Raw genomic sequence first — 20161 nt, 5'->3', positions numbered from 1 at the left:
TTGCAAACTTCTTATTTACTATGTCAAGTTTTCTGTTCACTGGAGCTTTGAACACACCTGCCAAACACTCAAACTGATCCACACTCATTATCAAACTCACACACTGGGGAATAAAGTAGAGTAAGTATGGTAATAAAGGTTATAGTTGTCTTACAAGTGAGAAAACTAATGGTGGTCCACTGAAATGCTTTGGTTTACATAAAAATAATTTAGTTATATGTAAACTACACATGACAGGTGACTAGATGTGTGTAAATGGAACTATTGTTTCTAACACTAGATTTTTGAAGTAGGAATGGCAATTAGGGAGAAAAAAGAACTATCCAATTTTTCAGGTTGTATTCCAATTTATGTAAGTAAATACATATTCATATAAAACTTTTATTAACAGTTCACAGATTCTATCATTGTTAACTCCATTTACATGGGGGTGGATAAAGTGCATAGGGTTATGCACCTTCTGTGGTACTGGATTCAGCAGGACTGGGGTTCCCAACCCAATCCTGAAGGCAGGTCATTTATAAAAGTCAATTAGTCTCCAGATCTTGAGACTTATTTCTGCACTTAGAATGGGATATACGGACTGGTAGTTATTACAAACGGTGGGGAGAGGCAGTTACACAAATACGAGAAGAATGCCAAACTACCATAGTAATGTGTCTGCTCCTCATCCAAACCACTAACTGCCCTGGTCTATAACCAGCTGTCTAATCAGCAAACAAACTGCCAGGCAATGTGTCATTTAACCCTATGTTACATGTGGAATAACTCCAAAATTTGGTTGGTCATACTTCAAACACTCATAACATACACGTCAAGCACAGTTAGACAAGGAGAAGAGAGTCTGTCAACTTGAGTACAATCTTCCAATAATGTGATGAACAATCTATCCATCTCTCTGTATCTCTGATGCCCATTCCCTTTGGGAACACCCCCCTTCAAAGGGGGGGCCACAGCAAAAGGGTCCCCATAACTTTCCTATCGGTAAAGTTACTGACAAAGATTTGGGAGATGATGGTGAAGACGTATTTAATAACTTGCCTGGAAAAATGCCTCAGGTCTTGATTTAACTGATGATCAAGACATTGGTAATATAAACATTGAATCAGACATAAAACCTGCTTACAATGAACAAAAGACAGTGACTGAATCTATGGAGAAGTGAACATAAAGATGGTCAGCATCAAAATATGGAAGTGAAAAGCCCACAAAATAGATTTTGATCATAACAGAATCTCTCTGAATTATTTCTTGCCCACAAAATAGATTTTGATCATAACAGAATCTCTCTGAATTATTTCTTGCCCACAAAATAGATTTTGATCATAACAGAATCTCTCTGAATTATTTCTTGCCCACAAAATAGATTTTGATCATAACAGAACCTCTCTTAATTATTTCTTGATAACATTTATAATTATACAGAAAAATGTGTACTTTAAAGTTACAAATAATCAAATCCAGGGATATCCTTTGTGCAGTGAGCACATAGTGCTAACCCAGCCTTTTGGCAAAATGGTAGGATCAATAAACAGAATGAACATTTAAGCAGGAGCAGTAGGTAATAGTAGTAGTAGTAGTAGTAGAGGTAGGAACATTAGGCAGGAGCAGTAGGTAGTGGTCAGTAGGATCATTAGATCAAAACCTTTAAACACTGTGCTGGAGTTGCACTTTGCTGATGATCCATTAAAGATGAGGCACTAATGGCTCAGAAGTGGCACTGGATTCCTCTAGTTATGGAGACTTGACTGCCACCTTGAGGGAGTTGCAGGTGAGCATCAGAGATACAGATATAGATAGATGGCTTCCTTAATGTCAAACTCATATCATATTTGAAGATTGTAGAGATAAGGATGATCAAAGAAGTTTGTGACGGTAGGACTGAAAATATGCCCATTGTTGAATACAAATGAAATTCAAATAAGTGAATGATCATCAATTTCAGGCTATGAAAATGACAAGATAAACATAAGGACATGATGGTAATAGTACTGAAATATGTTCTCCAGTGATATAAGCACAGAACCATGCATCTAGTAACTTGTTACTCTTCTCAACGGAAGAAAAAGCTTTAAATAAATTAGCCACTTGCACTCAAACCTCTTTGGAAGGCATATGGGATGTGTGGATAAGATGGGTCAAAATACATACAAGTACAGAGTGAACAGTAAGAGCAAAGAAACATGATTCATTATCATCTATCTGTTTATAACTCTGATTCCCATTCCCACTGGGAACTCCCATCAACAGGGTGACACAGCAAGAGTCTCCACTTATCCCTGTCCTTACATACACCATTCCACACATTCCTTCACCATTTCTCTCCCCCCCAGCATAATCTTCCACTCTATTTGCCCAGGTCACAGGTGGCCTTCCTCTCACCAACCCCTTTAACTGTATTATCATACACTCTCCTTGTAAGCTCCAAGACTTCCATTATCATTGTGGAGATAAACAATACATCACAGCTATACAAAAAGGGAGGCATATGTTCCTTCAGATCTGGATTTCAAAGATATGTTTCTCACTTCAATCTGGAATTTTAAGCATATCCAGCATGCCAGGGGAGCAAAATAGCAGACCAACACATGATATTACATGATTTCCCAGTGGATGGGGTCTCACAGCAAAAGAAATCCTATGTATACAATGCCATCCAAAAGCCACATGATGGGAAGAAAAGTTAAAAAGGCATACAAGAAGGGGATTGGGGTGGAAATCCTATATATAGGATATAATTAATGTCACTGTTCTATGCAGCTTCCTTTTTTTATATTGAATCCTAATTGTTTTATATTTGTCTCATTCAACCTTATCACAGTGAAGTACAAATACATTTCCAAAGCATGTCTATTTAGGCATATGTAGCTTAATCATACAACTGATGTATACAATTATCCTACGTTTGCACATAAAGCATGAGGGACCAAGTGACCATTGGAACACAGCCATCCCAGTTAATTCAGTTCCAAAGTTCCTTACAGCTCCAGTATCATACTCAAGCATACAGATGAAGTATTCCGATCCATTATTCCAACCATCAAAATCAACTGGCTTAACATCAAATTCAACAATAAAGTATGGCGAATACAGATAATAAATCACACTCAAAACCCATTTTGAAAAAAAAATGGAGGAACACCAATGCATCTAGATATGGGCCTGTCTCTTTGAGACCAAAAGTTTTGGAAGAAACGTTAGCGAGGATAAGCCTTCCTTGCAGAATTACAACCTACATACGACTCAGGTAATTTTGATGATAAGTTCTCAGAACATTTAATAAAGTCATTTGTACTTCATCAGTCCACTTGCTGCTGCACAGATGAAACAAAAAGGTGTGGCCTTGTGTATATTGTATGACATGCTTGACCTCTGACAATAGTCATCAACACTAAATTTCACAGCGCACTCACAAATGCCCGAGCCAATGACAAATGAGACCAAGATCCACAAAAACAATATTAGGAAAAAATTAAAGAAAAACATATTTCAATGCTTTTCAATCAAATTTCTGACAAAATTCTTTCTTTCCTATCCTTTGGGAAGAAAGAATACTTCCCACACATCTTGTGTGTCATGGGTGACTACAGGTTTGGGAGGCTGGGAATTTTCCCCTCTTGTATCACTTTTCAAAAATAAAGGAATAAAACAAATAATCAAATGAGGATTTCATATCCTCTATGGCTTAGTCAACTGTCCTGGGTGCTACCTTGCTCACGCAGAAGTAACAGCAAAAATGTATGACAATGAAAAAGAGAATAATTGAAAAATAATGCATTTTGCAGGAGGGAAAAAGCCACATTCCACCTTCCTTGTTTCACCTCAGGTACTCAAGTCTTCCATAATGGTACAGTGGTTCTACATGACAACAGATGGCTTCACTTGCAGCTCATGTGCTCATCAATTTCTCATTAAATAAAGATTGGAGAACTCATGGCAGTTAATGACTGGCAAGAAAAAAGCAGACACCTTTACTTTGGTAGTCTGGCTTCCACTCACTGGTAACCTAGCCGCAAATCTCACCCAGATGTCCAAGTCTGTATCTCTTAGTGTCAAGTGAAGAAATAAATGAGATCTTAACGTTGAAGTTTCATAAAAATATTGTGCTGTGAAAACCCAGCTGTACTTCAAATTGAATGTAAGAAAATACTGATTACAAAATCACATTATGCAGTTAATTCCTGTTATAACCAATCAATATAATAATCATACATTCACTAAAGAAATCCAACCAAGTACAGATACCCAAATGGTTCTAAAAAAACAGTAGAGCTGGAAAAGTGAATTACCTTCATCCTGATAAGCATTTACCATACTAAAATAACCCACTATTCAATGGAACACTGAATAGTATATATCAACTTGGATTACCAAAACAATATGAACAATTGGTATCTTAACACCTACTATATACATAGCGATACCAATCCTATTCAACTTAATACATTTATATCAATGGAGACTTGAAATAGTCTACCATATTTTTGGGTAAACATACTGACCAGTCAACAAAAAATGGCATGAGAGTAGGTAGGCCTTTATTCACCAACAATATAGTGAGTAAAACTTTGGGGAATGTACACTATATACATCCTTGTTTGATTACTGATGTGTCAGATTGGAAACATACTTTATGCCTAACACGACAAACACTTTCTGAAAAACACAACAGAATGTACTAGTTAACATATTTCACATAATAGTAGGTTTACATATGTTAACCTCTAGTTAACACAAATAAATGTTGTGCTTTTCCATCTTTGTGTAATTACATGGCTTCTACTGTTTGTCTGACAACAAAGGCCTAACACAAAAAAATTACAAGTTAAAATGCTGTCAGTTTATGTGGACCCAGGCACCTTTACATTGACTTGAATGAATTCTGTACAATGGTAAATCTACCTTCTGCCTTCATCTACAAACTCAAAGTCATATCTGAAAACTTAAAAAAAAGGAAAACATATTAACAACCATGAAAATAGTGAAGTCTGAACACGACTCATAACTCAATAACCCTTATATGTACAGTACTTCACATTTTGGGTCTAAACAACCCCCATGTGTACTCTGCATCTTGGGTGCAAACAACTTTCATGCGTGCTTCACATCTTGGGTATAAACAACCCTCATGTGTACTTTGCATCTTAGGTATAAACAACCCTAATGTGTGCTTCACATCTTGGGTACAAACAACCCTCATGTGTATTTCACATCTTGGGTATAAATGGCATCAAAGGCATCTATTCTGATTCTGAGGCTGCTGATGATCGCTCCTGACGTTTCATTGACAGTAAGGCTTTTTCTCGCAGTTTTCGCTCCAACTCCTCCCCGCCGATGCTTTCGCCCGACTCACTCTCAGACTCCTGATAAAGGAATCAGTTGTGAGTGACACATGCTACTGAAAAGAACATACAAGAAAATTTTCATCTATCTATCTATATCTCTGAGGCTCATTCCCTTTGGGAACTCACTCAAAGCAAAAGTTTTCAAAACTGGTGAATTTCATTGTGACTTCTTAGCCACTGGCAATGGGGAATTCAAACACTGCAAAGGCCTAGGGGAAAATTATGAAAGCTTACAGTAACTTAAAGAGCTAATAAAGCCCAAAACCTACTTACCCACGTACTTTCCTGGTACATTACATCACCAATTCAACCTTCCCTTCTAGAAAAGATGTTCTGCTTCACAATGCTAGGAAATGGTGTATGGTATAATTACATTATGAATGCAACCATAACTTCTTTTGCACAAAGCATATGCTTCAGTGTTCTTTGATGGACAAATGGAAATGCTATTTTCCCAGGGCCTGCCCATCTCCAACAGACTGCTTCTTCCAAGACCCTTGCAAACAGCCATGGTGACATCACATGTCCCTGCCACTGACCCATCCTCACCTGGAACCACTCGCTATCCTCTCTGCTGACAAGAACTTCTCACTGATTTCAGCAGCTTTTCCCCCTCACAGCATATTCGTAACACCTTCCACAAAGCATCCCTATCAATTCTTATACTTTTTTTCCTGATACATAAATACCACATAGAAATCCCTCTGTTTCTCAAAGCATCTCTTACAAAAATTCTTAAAACATCTGTTCCACACATCCTCTACCACTCCTGACACCATATTCTTCCTCACATGTCACTCACTACCCTCTCAATCACAACTCTCCCATATACAACTTACTGGGATACTCAACCAACTTCTACCTCTGTAATTCGAACACTCATGTTTGTACTAGACAGTCATTCTGGTACCTCACCTTGAGCCATACATGTACAACAATCCTAACTAACCAATCAAAAATACCATCAGCCCCTTTAGTGAGAAACTTAATTGCAACCCCATCCTATCCAGCTGCTTTGCCGGATTTCATCTTACTCATGGTATTTACCACCACTTATCTTTTCACCTAACCACTTGCCATGACTCTCATGATGTATATGTTCAGCTTGTGGCTCTTCCTATAACAGCACTGTAATGATGGATAATACACTGAGCTTGGGGCCTCTTCTCACTAAAATAATGATGACTAATACAAAGAGCTTGGGGTCTCGTCTCACTAAAATAATGATGAATAATACATTCAGTTAGTGGCTCTATCTTATGATGCACGTTCCCTCAAGGAGGTGGTGACGGCAAAAGAGACCCCATAATATGTGAACTCCACTACAAATGGCTCTTCCTCCTTTCCTCCCCCAAAAGTTAATGTATGCAAAATAGCACAATACAAATATGCATGAACTAGTGTCTCACAAATTTCGATCTATAACAGAAGTCAAGAGGAAGCACCTAAAAATAACAAGTCAAAGATGTTTAAAAGTTACTTTAAAAGACTTCTTGCTTTAACCGTACCCAAACTGAGAAAGACATGCTCCATACCATTGTAGCTCACCTCATGTCTATGCTTTTTGTGTTTCTTCTGCTTCTTGTGTTTCTTGTGCTTTTTTTTCTTATCCTTTTTCTTCTTTTTCTTCTCTTCAATTTCTGACATCTATAAAAAAAAAAAAAAAATATGTATTACTTAATCATGAAATAACTTCAAAACATGATCCACACTATTTTGAAAATTTTCTTTTTAAAGTATCTAATATGACACACTAAAAGCCTTCTTGAGACATGTAAATGTATGTGTAAAAGTGTATGGACAGCTGAGCAAAAGTTTCAGTATACAAGTGTGTGATGTCATCTTGTCTTTTTAACATATATATTTGGATTAAGTGATATGAGAGATGAAAGTAAACCTTGGGAAAGGGGGTGCAGAGATGGAGTGTGGCGTTGAGGTATGGTGGCTAGTGACAAGCCCGTTTGCGGATGATAATGTGTTGCTGAGAGTTGCAGAAGGTTGTAAGAGTCATTTATGATGTGTGGAAGTGTAGGCAATTGAAGATGAATGCAAGTAAAAGTAAGGTAATGGTGTTTGAAAGGAAACAGAGTGAAAGTATAGATTCTGCAAAACCCTACAAAGTGAAAGAAGAAAGTGTACTAAACCATGTTATAGATACAGGAGGAGAGAGACTGGAGGAGGTGAGAGAATTCAAATATTTGGGTGCAATTCTTAGGCAAGTTTGGTGATATGGAAGGAGAGATAAGGGAGAGAGCAGAACAATGTAGAAGAGTCATTGGATCACTTAACATAATAATGAAAGGTATGGAAGTAAAGAAAAGATTAAGGGACATCAAAATCCTCCCAACTCTGACTTATGCAGCCGAAACACAGACATGGTGAAGTTCAGCGAGGTCAAGAATCCAGGCTGTGAAACAGAGATATTTGAGAGAAGAATGTGGTATGACTATATTGAATGAAGAAGGAAATAAGGTGTATGAAAGATGTGGTATGGCAAGGAATGCAAAGGGGATAAATTGTTTAGTGGCAGAGTGGGTGAAGCATAATACTCTGAGGTGGTTTGAGCAAGTGGAAAGAATGCAAGATGGGGCATTTACAAGGAAAGTCCATGACAGTATGATTACAGAGGTTGGTGTGAGAGGACGACCACCTGTGATATGAGGAAATAGATTGGAAATGTACAAGGAGAGAAATAGAAGAATGAGTGGAATTGCATATGAGTGTGAGGCATGTAAGGATAGGGTTAAGTAGAGACTCTTTTGCCATCCCCTTAATGGGAGTTCCAAGAGAGAATGGACATCAGACATACAGACAGAGATACGAAGATAAAAAATACCTGGTCCACACATCCTATACATCTTCTGATGCACCATCGCTCTTCTCCAAGGAGACATGTTGGAAATGAAATGCCTGAGGGCAATTTGTGGTGTAAGTTGATCTTGTACAAAAAGAGAGTGTAATAATGAGGGGGACTGATCCTGCATAAAATGACAATGCAAGGTTAGCACAGTCTAATTGAGAAATCTGAACAGGGTACACTGAAATGAATGGGACTGTGAAGAGGAAGAACTATGAAAGGCTAATTAAAATGATCTATGAGTCAGAGTAAGGGGTAAGGGAGAGGTGGAGACGGGACAGAGCAAAGGAAGTTTTAGGATATCAGGACCTGAACATTCAGTAAGAAGAAAGGTGTGCATAGGACAGAATGAACTAGATTTATGTGGTATATGAGAGGAATATTGCTGTCAATGGGCTGAACTGGGGAACATGACACAGTCAAGATGTTTGGCTAGAAATGACTCCTAGAATGGATGTGAAAATGAGGCTGTCGTCCTTTTCCTATCCCTACCTTGTTAAAGAAAGAAAAACAATTAGGATTCAAAAACTACCATTATAAGAAAAGTAATACATCCAACCTCAAATTTCAGAATAAGAACACTATTCCGAGGAAGTGGAGTGTGCATACAAGCAAAGAAAGACCCATCAATCAGACTTTAAGAAAAAAGATCAAAATCTTTAGAACTTTTTCCCTTACCTCTGAGTCTGAACTGGTATCTTTCTTTTTATGTTTCTTCTTCTTTTTCTTCTTCTTCTTTTCAACTGGTGAGGATTCTCTGCTGGAGGAGCCCTCATCTTCTTCTTCCTCAACTGAACCCTCTACAGAGCCAGAGTCCAACCTCCTCCTCTGCCGTGGAGATGCTGATACAGTCACAGACCGCGATCTTCTCTTCTGTACTCTTCGCACTGTTCTGCCTTCATCTGAATCAGAATCCTCACTGGCAGAGGCAGGATGATTATTCTCATTTCTGTGAATAGGATGGATGATTATTTGATTCATAAAGCACATCTTTAAAAACAATTCTAATCACCATGGTTATCTCAAGGCAGTATTACCTGCATATTGCAAAAAAAGGAAAGCAAAATAAAAAGTAATACAAACCAGTAAAACCCATCTTTCATCCTTCATTTCCTTCCCATAACACAGTGGACTAAGTGCATGCAGCCTCTCACTTTACTTATAAGCACCCTGATACCATGTCCGGTGTGATTAACTGAAATGTACTTCCAAGCCATTATGAAGACTTCTAGCTTTTACACTGTGTTCTGAACTGATTCACCACAAGAGACTGTAGTCTCCATTCATACCTACAACTTTAAAAACAGAGCCAATCAATAATATACAATAAAAAATAACTCCTCTGGAATAGTCATCAGTAATACCCATAACCCTGATACATTCTCACACTGCCTTCAACTTCCACAGTTTACTTCTTTTAACTACTAAAACAACGTATAATCATAAATCTTGGCCAACCAATGATCTACAATACAATACTACACATTCTACATAACCAAATATTTCTCAAAGTCTTTCTAACAAGTCCTTCGAGTCACATGCTGTTCCCAAATCTTCAGTTTCTTATTCTCTTAATTCCAACAAAGAAAAATAAACATGGTCAGTACTAATGGCTCAGAAATATCTGAGAAAGTGCATTTATTGCTGAGGCAAGCAAGTTGGTAGTAGAGGGTAGGCAGGTATAATCCAAGTCCTACCTGTGTGAGTATCGTGAGGGTTAGTAATGGCTGTGGAATGAGCCAATGGTTGTCAAATTGCATTACTCTAACCCAGGTGCCTGTCTTTTCTTTCTGCCCCATCCACACATAGACTGTTGGCATTCTGTCCACAAACATACAATCTCTCCCTGTCACATCTTAACTCACACGACTCATTTTTCACAAATTTAGATTTTCCTGTAGTGAATGCTATGTGCTCGCCCTACATTTTGGCAAAACTGTTGGAGAAGGCAGGAGCATGAGGTAGAAGTAGTAGGCAGGAACATGAGGTAGAAGTTGTAGGCAAGAACATTAGGTAGAAGTACAAGGTAGGAACATTAGGTAGAAGTTGAAGGTAGGTACATCAGGCAGGAACATGAGGTAGAAGTAGTAGGTTGGAATATTAGATACGACACATTAATTAGAAATAAATGAGGAACATTAGGCAGGAGACTCTGGAAACACTTCACTAGCATTGCCCTGAGAGAGTGAGGCACTAAAGGCTATAAAGCAACACTGGGGCTCACCAGTTTAACATGGCCACCCCCTTGAGGTAGTTTCCACAGGAAACACGCTTCAAGGGATATAGATGGAACAGAAGGAACAGAGAATTGGGCCAGGTGAGGGTATTCCCTCAAAGGCCCAGTCCTCTGTTCTTAACGCTACCTCGCTAATGCGGGAAATGGCGAACAGTTTGAAAGAAAGAAAAAGGAAATTGCCTGTATGGTCAGGGGTCTGGACATTTTTAATGCATTTGAAGTACTTTCCAATTATTTAATGATAGAATTTTCCCCAAAGTCTTTGAAGCATGATCAGGAAATTGTACAATATCTAGAAAGTCTAGAAAGTACTCGGACATCTCCATGCAAGCCAAAAAATCATATCTCAGCATAACTTATCTATCTGTAAGGCTTCTATTCTTTACCAAACCTGAATTTAATAAAGCTTGAGTTTCCCATCTTTATAAGAGCTGGGACAAATACTTCATCAAACAAACTTATAAATTCTGTAGTTTAATTCTTCCCATTCTCTCTCTCTCTCTCTCTTTTAGGGCATATGGACAGACATATGCCCTAATCTAGGCATTCACACCTACCAGTTTATCTCTAATTTCCAACCATTGTAAAATTCAGTTCTGAACTTCAGCATTTTCCCACTACCATTTCTGCTATTTACTCTCTTCCAAGGAGGATAAACTAAAGGCCTCTAGTCTTTCTTTGCAAGTTATTTTCCTCCATTCTGTTGCAGTCTTTGCTGCTCAATTTGGACCTCCCCTATTAGCTCTTTGTGCATCTCTATGAACAGCGACAAAAGTTGAGAGGCATACTTGAGTTTTGGCCTTATGTAAGACGTGAATAGCTTGCTGAACAAATATTCCCTTATCCATGAACTTGACCGCATTTCTAATATTTCCTGGAAGACATTTGGTCTCTTCAGCCATTCTCCCAAAGTGGCACTCTGCCCAGGTTTGTGATGACCTCAGCTCCTAAGTCTTTGTCATGTACAGGTTCCTGCAGCTTACTTTTTGTCTGATGTAATTACCTATTTGCACTTAGCAGTGAGGGAGTTTTACACTGATGGAGCCTCATCTTTTAAACATTCTCAACTATCATACAATTTCTTAAACATATGTCTGCTGTCGGCATTAATCGTGTCCTCAGTCATTTTTTTCCCATTAATCAACCATTTTTATACTATAAAAGTACTTATTCACATCTTTTATGTCATGTTTCTTGCTTAAATTCATGCTATGTCCTGTGTGCATGTATGTAATTACCTATCTAGGAACAAGTTTGGCATTTAAACTCATAGGCCATCTCAAAAACAAGAATGCATGTACACATACATAAATTAGTCAACATGTGTATGGTGGTGGTGGTGGGGGTGGTGAGGAATAATCTGGCACCGCTGTATGCTAAAATGCTGACATGATTTGGGCTCCCATCAATCATCAATTACTTCATGACTAATTAAAAGCAATGCATATTTTGATGAAAACATTAATACATTTCCTTACTATATCAGTCAACATTATCAGTGTTATAAGGCAGAAACAGCAGGCACACAAAAAAAATAACTGATGCTAAAACGTATATTTGTGTGAGCAGTGTCATTGTGTACGAGTCTCTGGAAACCTGTACAACAAAAAAAATTGGTGAAAGAGGCTCAGTACTGACCATCCTACTGTTCAGCTAGAAACAGGCAAAAGAAAAAAGGTTACTTACTTCTTCGTTAGCTTATACTGAACCTCTTTAATGGTGTCAGCAGAATAATTGGCAAGTTGCATCAAACGACTAGCATTGCTAATATTGTGTTTCTTGTCAGTAGCTGGGAGAAGAGCTGGGCCACCACCCCGCCGAGGAGATCTTGAAATACTTCTATGCTTCTTGCGAAGTGGGGAACGTGAGACAGAGCGACGATACCTGTGGGTATTTGGAAATTTTTTCTTTAAGTCAACCAACTAACCTACTGTTCAAGACATAAAATTGATTTCATGAAGTTTAGTTGAAATCTGATAAGTGTACTGATGCTTCTGAAAGGCAAAAGATAAATATGAGAAGAACAGAGTGCATTATGGATGAGCTAATTAAGCATGAGTAATACCAGTAGTGCTAAAAGCATTTAATGAAATAAAGCATAGGTAATCATTACAAATTAAATTTGTTTTCTGACTGTCAGGATTTTATCTAAGGAAAATTTTCCCCTTCATCACTGCTAGTTCTATAGTCTTGTTACCTAACATACATTATCTCAATTGTTAATTTCCCTTCAATCCAGGGAAAGTCACTCTTCACATAAATACAGATACCAGGGATCTATTCCTACAATCAAATACATAAAGATAAAACTGGAAGGTGGCTCTCTGCCTAAGTTCTACTGAGAGAGAAAAAAAAAAAAACCTGAAGCAAGCTTGCATGGAACGTGACAGGAGAGAATGAACTGAAGTCAGACTATAACCTAACCTAACCCTGGCCATTGGCTGCCAACCTACCAATACCTAAAAATATAATTTGACGACAATATTGTGAATGAGGGCCATGAATAGCTGGACCATGCTAGCTGGACATTATAGGGCCCATTAAGTTTTACATATAACTGTCCAGATATGATTTGCCAGAACTGCCTAACATAGAATAAAAAAGTTATCAAAACTGTGCTACTGGAAAAAGATGTACAAATGGCACCAGTAAATAATAACTATTCTTACCTCTGAGGAGGAGTTACAGGTCTCCTGTGAGGACTTGCTGACCTTCGTATCCTTGGACTGGGTGTTCTGCGCCCTCTTGAACTAATTGATCGTCTCCCTCTTGGACTAAGAGATCTACGACCCCGAGGACTTATAGATCTACGTCCTCTGGGACTAGGTGATCTCCTGATTCGGGGACTTGGTGATCTGCCTCTCCTCATGTGTGGTGACATTCTTCCTCTTAGACTAGGTGATCTGCGCAGCCTTGGGCTAACCTTTAGACTAACAGACCTCCTACCACGAGGAGTGGGAGTTCTCCTATGGAACTTTGGGCTTGGTGAATGACGGCGAAGGCTTGGAGATCTGTAGAATGAATATATCATAAAGGTGAAGTAATCACATGCACGTTTCTCTAACACATGGGTTGGATCAGTGCCTATTTAAAGATAACGAATACGATTCATAAAATCTTCATCACAATGCACATTTTGTGTTAATGCCTTATATGTTGGATATTTTTGGGATGATACATAATGACAGTCAGCAGTCAAAACAAACATTTATCTATATATCAATTGAACCAGGGCAGCTGGAGGGCACCACAGAAAGGTCTGTGGGGTCTGGATGTTGAAAAAGTCTGTGGTTTCAGCGCAGTACATTTGACAGCCAGAGAATGGATGTAAGCAAACGACTATGTTTCTTCATTTGTTCCTGTGCTAACTTCCTAACAAGGAAAATGGCATGCAAGTATAAAAAAATGTATATTGACTCTTCCTTTATAATTTTCATGAGAAGTACATTGAAAATATTATATTTCTTTTAACAGTACCTTGCCTATAGAGGTTTTATACATACACTTAAATCAGTGTATGCCATTTTACGAACGGCAGCAACAAGTTTTGAGTATCTGTGGTCTTCAATGGCACCACCATGTGGTAAACTGTTGAGATGGAGGTACGTGGACCACTGATGCTTGGGGAAGGCAGGACGAGTGTTACAATCTAGTGGTGTTACTGGGGCAAGCATCAAGGTAACCTTCTGTGGAGATTCTGTGTCGTCCAGATCATGAGAATTTGCTACAAAATCCTCCAAAGGAAATGGGGGTCTGAAGGCCCAAGAGTGGGCTTGAAGATACTGGGCACTTCCGACAAAATCTTCAAGGAATAGCAAGACAAGCTGTCTGATCACTGTGGGAGACTGTCAGCTCGAGAAACGTTATCTTCCAGGGAGATGGTTGTTCTCAGGACCTCACGACCACAACCAAGCTCCTTTGAATGCTGTCCCACTCGGAGGTTTCTCTCAATACTCCTCTTTAACAGCCAAGCTACAATGAATGCTTCCCATTTTATTTATTTGTTCCCCAAGACTTTGAACCTACTTTCTCTATTTTCAAACTATGGAACCCCCAGAACCAATTCGGCAACACAGTCAGTCCAACAGCTGGATTTTAAAATTGTAGGAAGCTTTGAAAAGGACCACATCTGCCCTAGTAATGCCTGGGATGGCTCTTCTTCCACCTCCTTAGCCAGAGTAGAAATAAAATCTTTCCACTGCTTATTCTCCTAATACCATCTCACTTCAACCATCCCATTCCATCTACCATGCTGTTGGTTCACTTCCCCTACTCTACACATATAACTTAACACCACTGCTCTTGTGTGCTCTACGTTTTGTGTCCAGCCTCGTAAGATCTAGGTTCACAACATGACTGAGTGCTGCTTCCTACAGTCTGTGTGTGGAAGGCGAGTCCCTACAATATAGTCCCTAAGATGAGGCAGGCTGGCCTGGAGGGGCAGTTCCCATTATTTAGTTCCTAGGATGAGTGGGGCAGACATGGAGGGACAATCCTTGGGATACAGTCTCCGGGATGAGTGGGGATGGCCTGGGGGTACACTCACTGGGGTGAATGGGGTTGGGCATGGGGGGACAGTCCTTGAGATACAGCCCCTGGAATGAGCAGGAAAGGCAGGGAGGGCCAGTGTGGAAACTGGCTGCACAGTTGACAGTTATGATACCACTTTCTTTTCTTGTCCAGTGAAGACGTGGAATTCTTTTCCATTTTTCACTGATAATGTTTGTACATTTGAAAGTTATGTCTACACACACCTCCACAACTCAAATAAATCCCTGCTATATCTTCTCTTTCCCCTTTTAAATGGGACAAAAATGACTGGTATATGCTTTTACCCATAAGATGAACACCATACTAAAACAAAAATGAACTGTTTCATGGTTATGCAATCCTTTATTTGCATGTGTGGATTTCTTACTTTTTCTGATATCTAATTATTTCATGGAAAATGCCCATTTCCAGTTTGTGCAAACATGCTATTAAAAATGTAAATGACTATATCTATTTCATATACCTTCAACTTAATTCTAATAGCAGAATTTTTTTATGCGAATGGCTTTACCTGTCACTCTAAAGGGGATATGCACATTACTGGTGAAAACAAACCAATGATTACCTATCTATCTATCTATCTATCTATCTATCTCTCTGATGACATTTCCCTTTCAGCACTCCTTCAAGGGGGTAGCCATAGGGAAAGTCTTCATAACTGATGAACTACACCGCCGCTCTTCTTAGCCTTCGTTGCCTTATTCTTAACAAGCTGCTGGCAGAGAGTTGCGCAACTAACAAAAAACTTACCTTCGTCGGTACCGAGGCGAGGGAGACCTTCTCCCTCGACGTGGTGAAAGTGATCTTCTATTGAGATGAGGAGAATTGCGGCGAAGGGGACTTCCACCTCCTCTATGCTCACCAACAAAGTTACGGGATGGGCCCTATTGGAGAGATATGTAACTGTTCAAACATAAATGAATGGTTATAAAAAATTTGACTCATATGCCAAATAGCCCAGATGAAAACTCACATAATCAAGAGTTTACACGACTCATATGCCAAATAGCCCAGATGAAAACTCACATAATCAAGAGTTTACACCAATGTTTTAATATATGCTGATTTCATGGACAGAAAAGACTTACCTCTTCTTCTGAACTGGAAGGATCTCTATTGGACCTGTACTGTCTTTTCTTAAGGACAGAATCTTCTTTCCGATGAATCTCAAAGTCATCTTCCTTATTTCTTGGGGCTGAATGACTCCGAGACCTTGAACCACTTTTTATTGGGGAGAAAGGAAACCTGGTAAAGTACATTCAGCTAGCAGTATCTTATAATCTCTTTTTTAAAAATAGTACATTTCCTCAGTGATTTGAATCAAAGCGCAGTAAACTATGGGAAACTTCAAGCAATAATATTACAGCTACTTGTTTATTAATCAGTATCAACAATAATCAAAATTTTTTACTGACCTGGAAGACTCTGAGTTGGAACTGGGAGACCTTGAAGGCCTCCTTCGAAGTTTAGGTCTTGGTGAAGCAGATCGCTTTCGTGGGCTTCCTCCTATCTTACGGGGGCTTGGAGAACGCTTGCGAATGATAGGAGAATGCTTGCGTGGACTGGCAGAACGTTTACGGGCATTAGGAGACCGTTTACGTGGAGTAGGTGTTCTTTTACGCAGACTAGGTGACCGTTTACGAAGACTGGGTGACTGTTTGCGAGGTGTGGGTGTCTGTTTACGAGGAGAAGGTGACCGTTTACGAGGAGTGGGTGATCGCTTACGAGGAGTGGGCGATCGCTTACGAGGTGATGGTGACCGTTTACGTGGCGTGGGTGACCGTTTACGAGGTGTGGGTGTCCGCCTTCGAGAACTGGGTGACTGCTTACGAAGATTAGGAGAATGTTTTCGAGGACTTGAAGATCGTTTTCGAGGAGAGTTCCTGCGTTTTCGATGATCATCTTTCCTGGGAGATTTACCCCTAGGCGATCTGAAATGAAATATTTTCATAATGCTCCATCTGAGCTCTAGGAAAACATATCTGGTGCTAATCTACACATCACAAAGTGATGTACTGTTTTGCAACCTTACAATAATAGTCCACACCAACCAATCACTTCTTATTCTCCTTTTACCTCCCACCCATCTGTTCATATCAATTATCAAAATTTACTTCCCAAGATTTCTTTTCTTAATGTTCTTTTCAGATTTTTTCCAATCTTAACCCCCATCTCTATCAGAGTGTAATTCATATGCAACTATTATGATCAAGTCAGAATTCTTTCTCTACAGCTTTACAAACTAACTTTTTAACTACTATCTCCATCTCAAAAATTCCATCCTCTAATACATGTAATGACCCATTCTAGCTTGGCACACCCTCATACACTTCCTTTATCTCTCTTATTCTATTCACCTCCTTCCAAAAAATTTTGTTCTCCCTGAGGTTTGCCAATACTTACCCCAACCCTCATTTGCCCTCATTTCCAGCCCTGCATCTTCCTCTTGACCTCCTTCCATTTTCTCATGTATATCTCCCAAAATTTTGCATTTCTTCATCACAGGTATCACATATATACTTCTTATCCCTTTGGTTAGCTACAAATTCATCCCATCACTCAACTACCCTTCCTTAAATGCCTGCGTCCCACCTTTCATCTACCAAAAACTTCACCTTCAAATATAATCAACGCTTCCTTAGACACTGACTACTCTTTGCCCACATCCGAAGTTCCAATGAATCTAACCTATAGCCATGCTCCTCCCAGTCTGTCCTGGTATCCCTGCTCAAAAGATCAATCTTGGGAGCAGTTCTCTTTCTCATGTATATTAATGACATCACTAATAATCAGCATGGTAAAGACACTGAAATTTGCAAAAGTTGATCAGTTGGAAAATAAATCTGTCACAATCTATGGTTAGTACATAAAACACAACAGTAAAAATGGCAAACTAAATTCTTGGATCCATGGTTAAGGCTATTGAATCTAAGACATCACTCTTTACAATTAACTTGAATACTGTGTTAAAGTTTTGGTCAAGCTACTTGTAAAAAGAGCTAGTAAGCATCAGCAATAAAGATTAGACAGACAGATCCTCAAACTACAACTCTACCTGTCTGTTCGTCTGCTTTTCTTATCACGCGAGTGTCCTCTCTCCCCCCTTTCTCCTCTGTCACTGCGTTCCTTCTTAGGGGAAATTTCAGGTTTTTCTTGTTTTACTGATACATCATGTTTTAGATTAGTTTCATGTTTAGGTGATTTGATAGCTGCAGATCTCTCTTTTGCTGACACTTCACCATTGGTTTCTTTCTTTTCCTCTTTTACTTTAGCTGAATCATCCTTTTTGTCCCACCTGAAAATAAGTAAAAGAAATCCTCAAAAGTTCTTAAGCATGCAGCCACCAAACAAAAATTATCTCATATGTATCCCTAAGGATAGGGTAGAAAGAATGCAGCCTATGTATCCCCTGCTATCTGTAAAAAGCAATTATGAGGGACGGGAGCAGGTGGCTGGAAATCCCTTCTTTCTTTATTGCTTTCCAAAAGTAGGAACAGAGCAAGGAACTAAATAAGGAATTTTCCCTCTATGGCTTTGTCATCTGTTCTTGATGCTATCTTGCACACAAGGAAAATGGCAAGCATGTATAAACAAAATTATCTAACCAAATCCTTCACCTACCTGAACGCTTAAAGCTAAAGTTATTACCAATTAACTCAATTTAAAGTCAACAACAATATCAATACCACATTGTCCCTATCAGTGCCCTTATCTTTCATCTTTTATTATATTCCCACTTACACTGGATACTATGAATACACACAGTGTCAAAAGCTCATTCATACTTGATGTCATCTATATCTATTGTGACATCTCCCTCCACAAAACCATCTACACAAAGCATAAAGCCAATAACAATTCACCCAACATCCTCCTCTACAATGCCATAGCCTTCAAAATTTCACTCATTATACAAGTTCTGTATGTGAATTAACTGAGACAGTCTCTTGCCCTCATGCATTCCTCCTCTATCCCAGGGATGATACATGTTCATCACTTCCAACATTATAGAGACAGCAACAGGAACAGACCCCAGCAAGTGCAAACAAAGAAGATGAATACCCCTTGCTTGGTTTCTTATGTTCCATCTCTTAGAAACTGAAATACATGGGAGGGTTTCCAGTCCCCTGCTCCTATATATAAATCTAAATTTCTGAATATTTTCATAAATTCTGCATGGATTAGAAATTTCCTGAATCACAACACTATCCATAAAATTAATGAATCATTTTGTACAGCATTTCAAACATCTAGACCATTTGACTAACTACCAATGCAGTACTTCACAGAGATGCTAGATTATACTCTTACTCGAATTCACTTTTATTGTCTTTCTCCCCTTCAAAAGTCTGCCATTCAATCCAACTGCCACTCTAATACACATAAGGGTATAGCATTATCTGCATACAGCAACTGTCAACTGGGTCACTTCTTCCTTCATATATCTCCTGTTACTCTTTTTTACCCTCCTCACTGGTTGATAAACACATTATGATATGAGTTTCTCCTCATCACTTACATTATCCAACAAGCTATGTATTTTCTGAAGGGTCACTGTAGACACAACACACCTAACACAATTCATGAAGACGAGGGGAAATTCTAACATAAGAGTGAAAACAACAAACAATCACTTGTATGAGGAAAAACCTGCTTACCGTGATGATTCTTTCTTTGAATCTTTTTTGTCATCTTTGGAACGTGGTGATCGTGATCTGTCTCGTCGAGAGCTTCTGGAAGTTCTATCTTTGCTGCGACTTCTCCTGTAATGGAGGAATACATAAAAATTCACTTTTGACAAAATAAGTAACAAACAATACACGCTTAAATATTCAAGACAAACATCCGAAATCAATATAATAGAGATATAATCCTTGGCTTGAGTTACTTTCTCCCTACACATATATACATTAGAACGAGTTGGGAAAATTATCCATACAAGAATACTACACCAATTTTTCCATTTAGGTTGTTAAATGGTAAAAAACTAAAACAGTATCTATATGCAAAAGATCCCTTGCCTACCATGGTTTCAAGTATAAACACTTACAACAACGTATACCATTTTACCAACAATAGCAAAATGTTATCCTTACTGTGAATGAGCATTGTGTGGCCATGGGCCACTTGAGGTTAAGCCCGGAAGACTATCATTTCTATGGATAGGCTGGA

At 38.8% G+C, this 20161-nt stretch overlaps 1 protein-coding gene across 4 annotated transcripts in view; it reads right to left on the bottom strand.

Annotated features, from left to right (window-relative positions):
- Window positions 1-324: 324 nt before the first annotated feature.
- The window catches only part of Srrm1 (Serine-arginine repetitive matrix 1), a 41574-nt gene continuing 21737 nt past the window's right edge, over window positions 325-20161 (bottom strand). For 2 of the 4 annotated variants that reach the window (XM_071696770.1, XM_071696773.1), the window contains 11 exons: window positions 19648-19752; window positions 18045-18284; window positions 16405-16920; window positions 16078-16210; window positions 15740-15873; window positions 13108-13449; window positions 12125-12322; window positions 8881-9151; window positions 6894-6992; window positions 1386-5363; window positions 325-1285 (listed from right to left, as the gene is read on the bottom strand). In XM_071696770.1, the coding sequence (XP_071552871.1) occupies window positions 5241-5363; window positions 6894-6992; window positions 8881-9151; window positions 12125-12322; window positions 13108-13449; window positions 15740-15873; window positions 16078-16210; window positions 16405-16920; window positions 18045-18284; window positions 19648-19752 (2161 nt within the window). In that variant the 3' untranslated portion in view covers window positions 325-1285; window positions 1386-5240. Of the gene's footprint in view, window positions 1286-1385; window positions 5364-6880; window positions 6993-8880; window positions 9152-12124; window positions 12323-13107; window positions 13450-15739; window positions 15874-16077; window positions 16211-16404; window positions 16921-18044; window positions 18285-19647; window positions 19753-20161 lie in introns of those variants that run through there. The other 2 variants (XM_071696771.1, XM_071696772.1) reach the window with 2 other exon arrangements.

This window comes from Panulirus ornatus, chromosome 61 (genome assembly GCF_036320965.1).
Source record: "Panulirus ornatus isolate Po-2019 chromosome 61, ASM3632096v1, whole genome shotgun sequence".
Lineage (NCBI taxonomy): Eukaryota > Metazoa > Arthropoda > Malacostraca > Decapoda > Palinuridae > Panulirus > Panulirus ornatus.
This window is presented reverse-complemented; position numbering and strand designations above follow the sequence as displayed.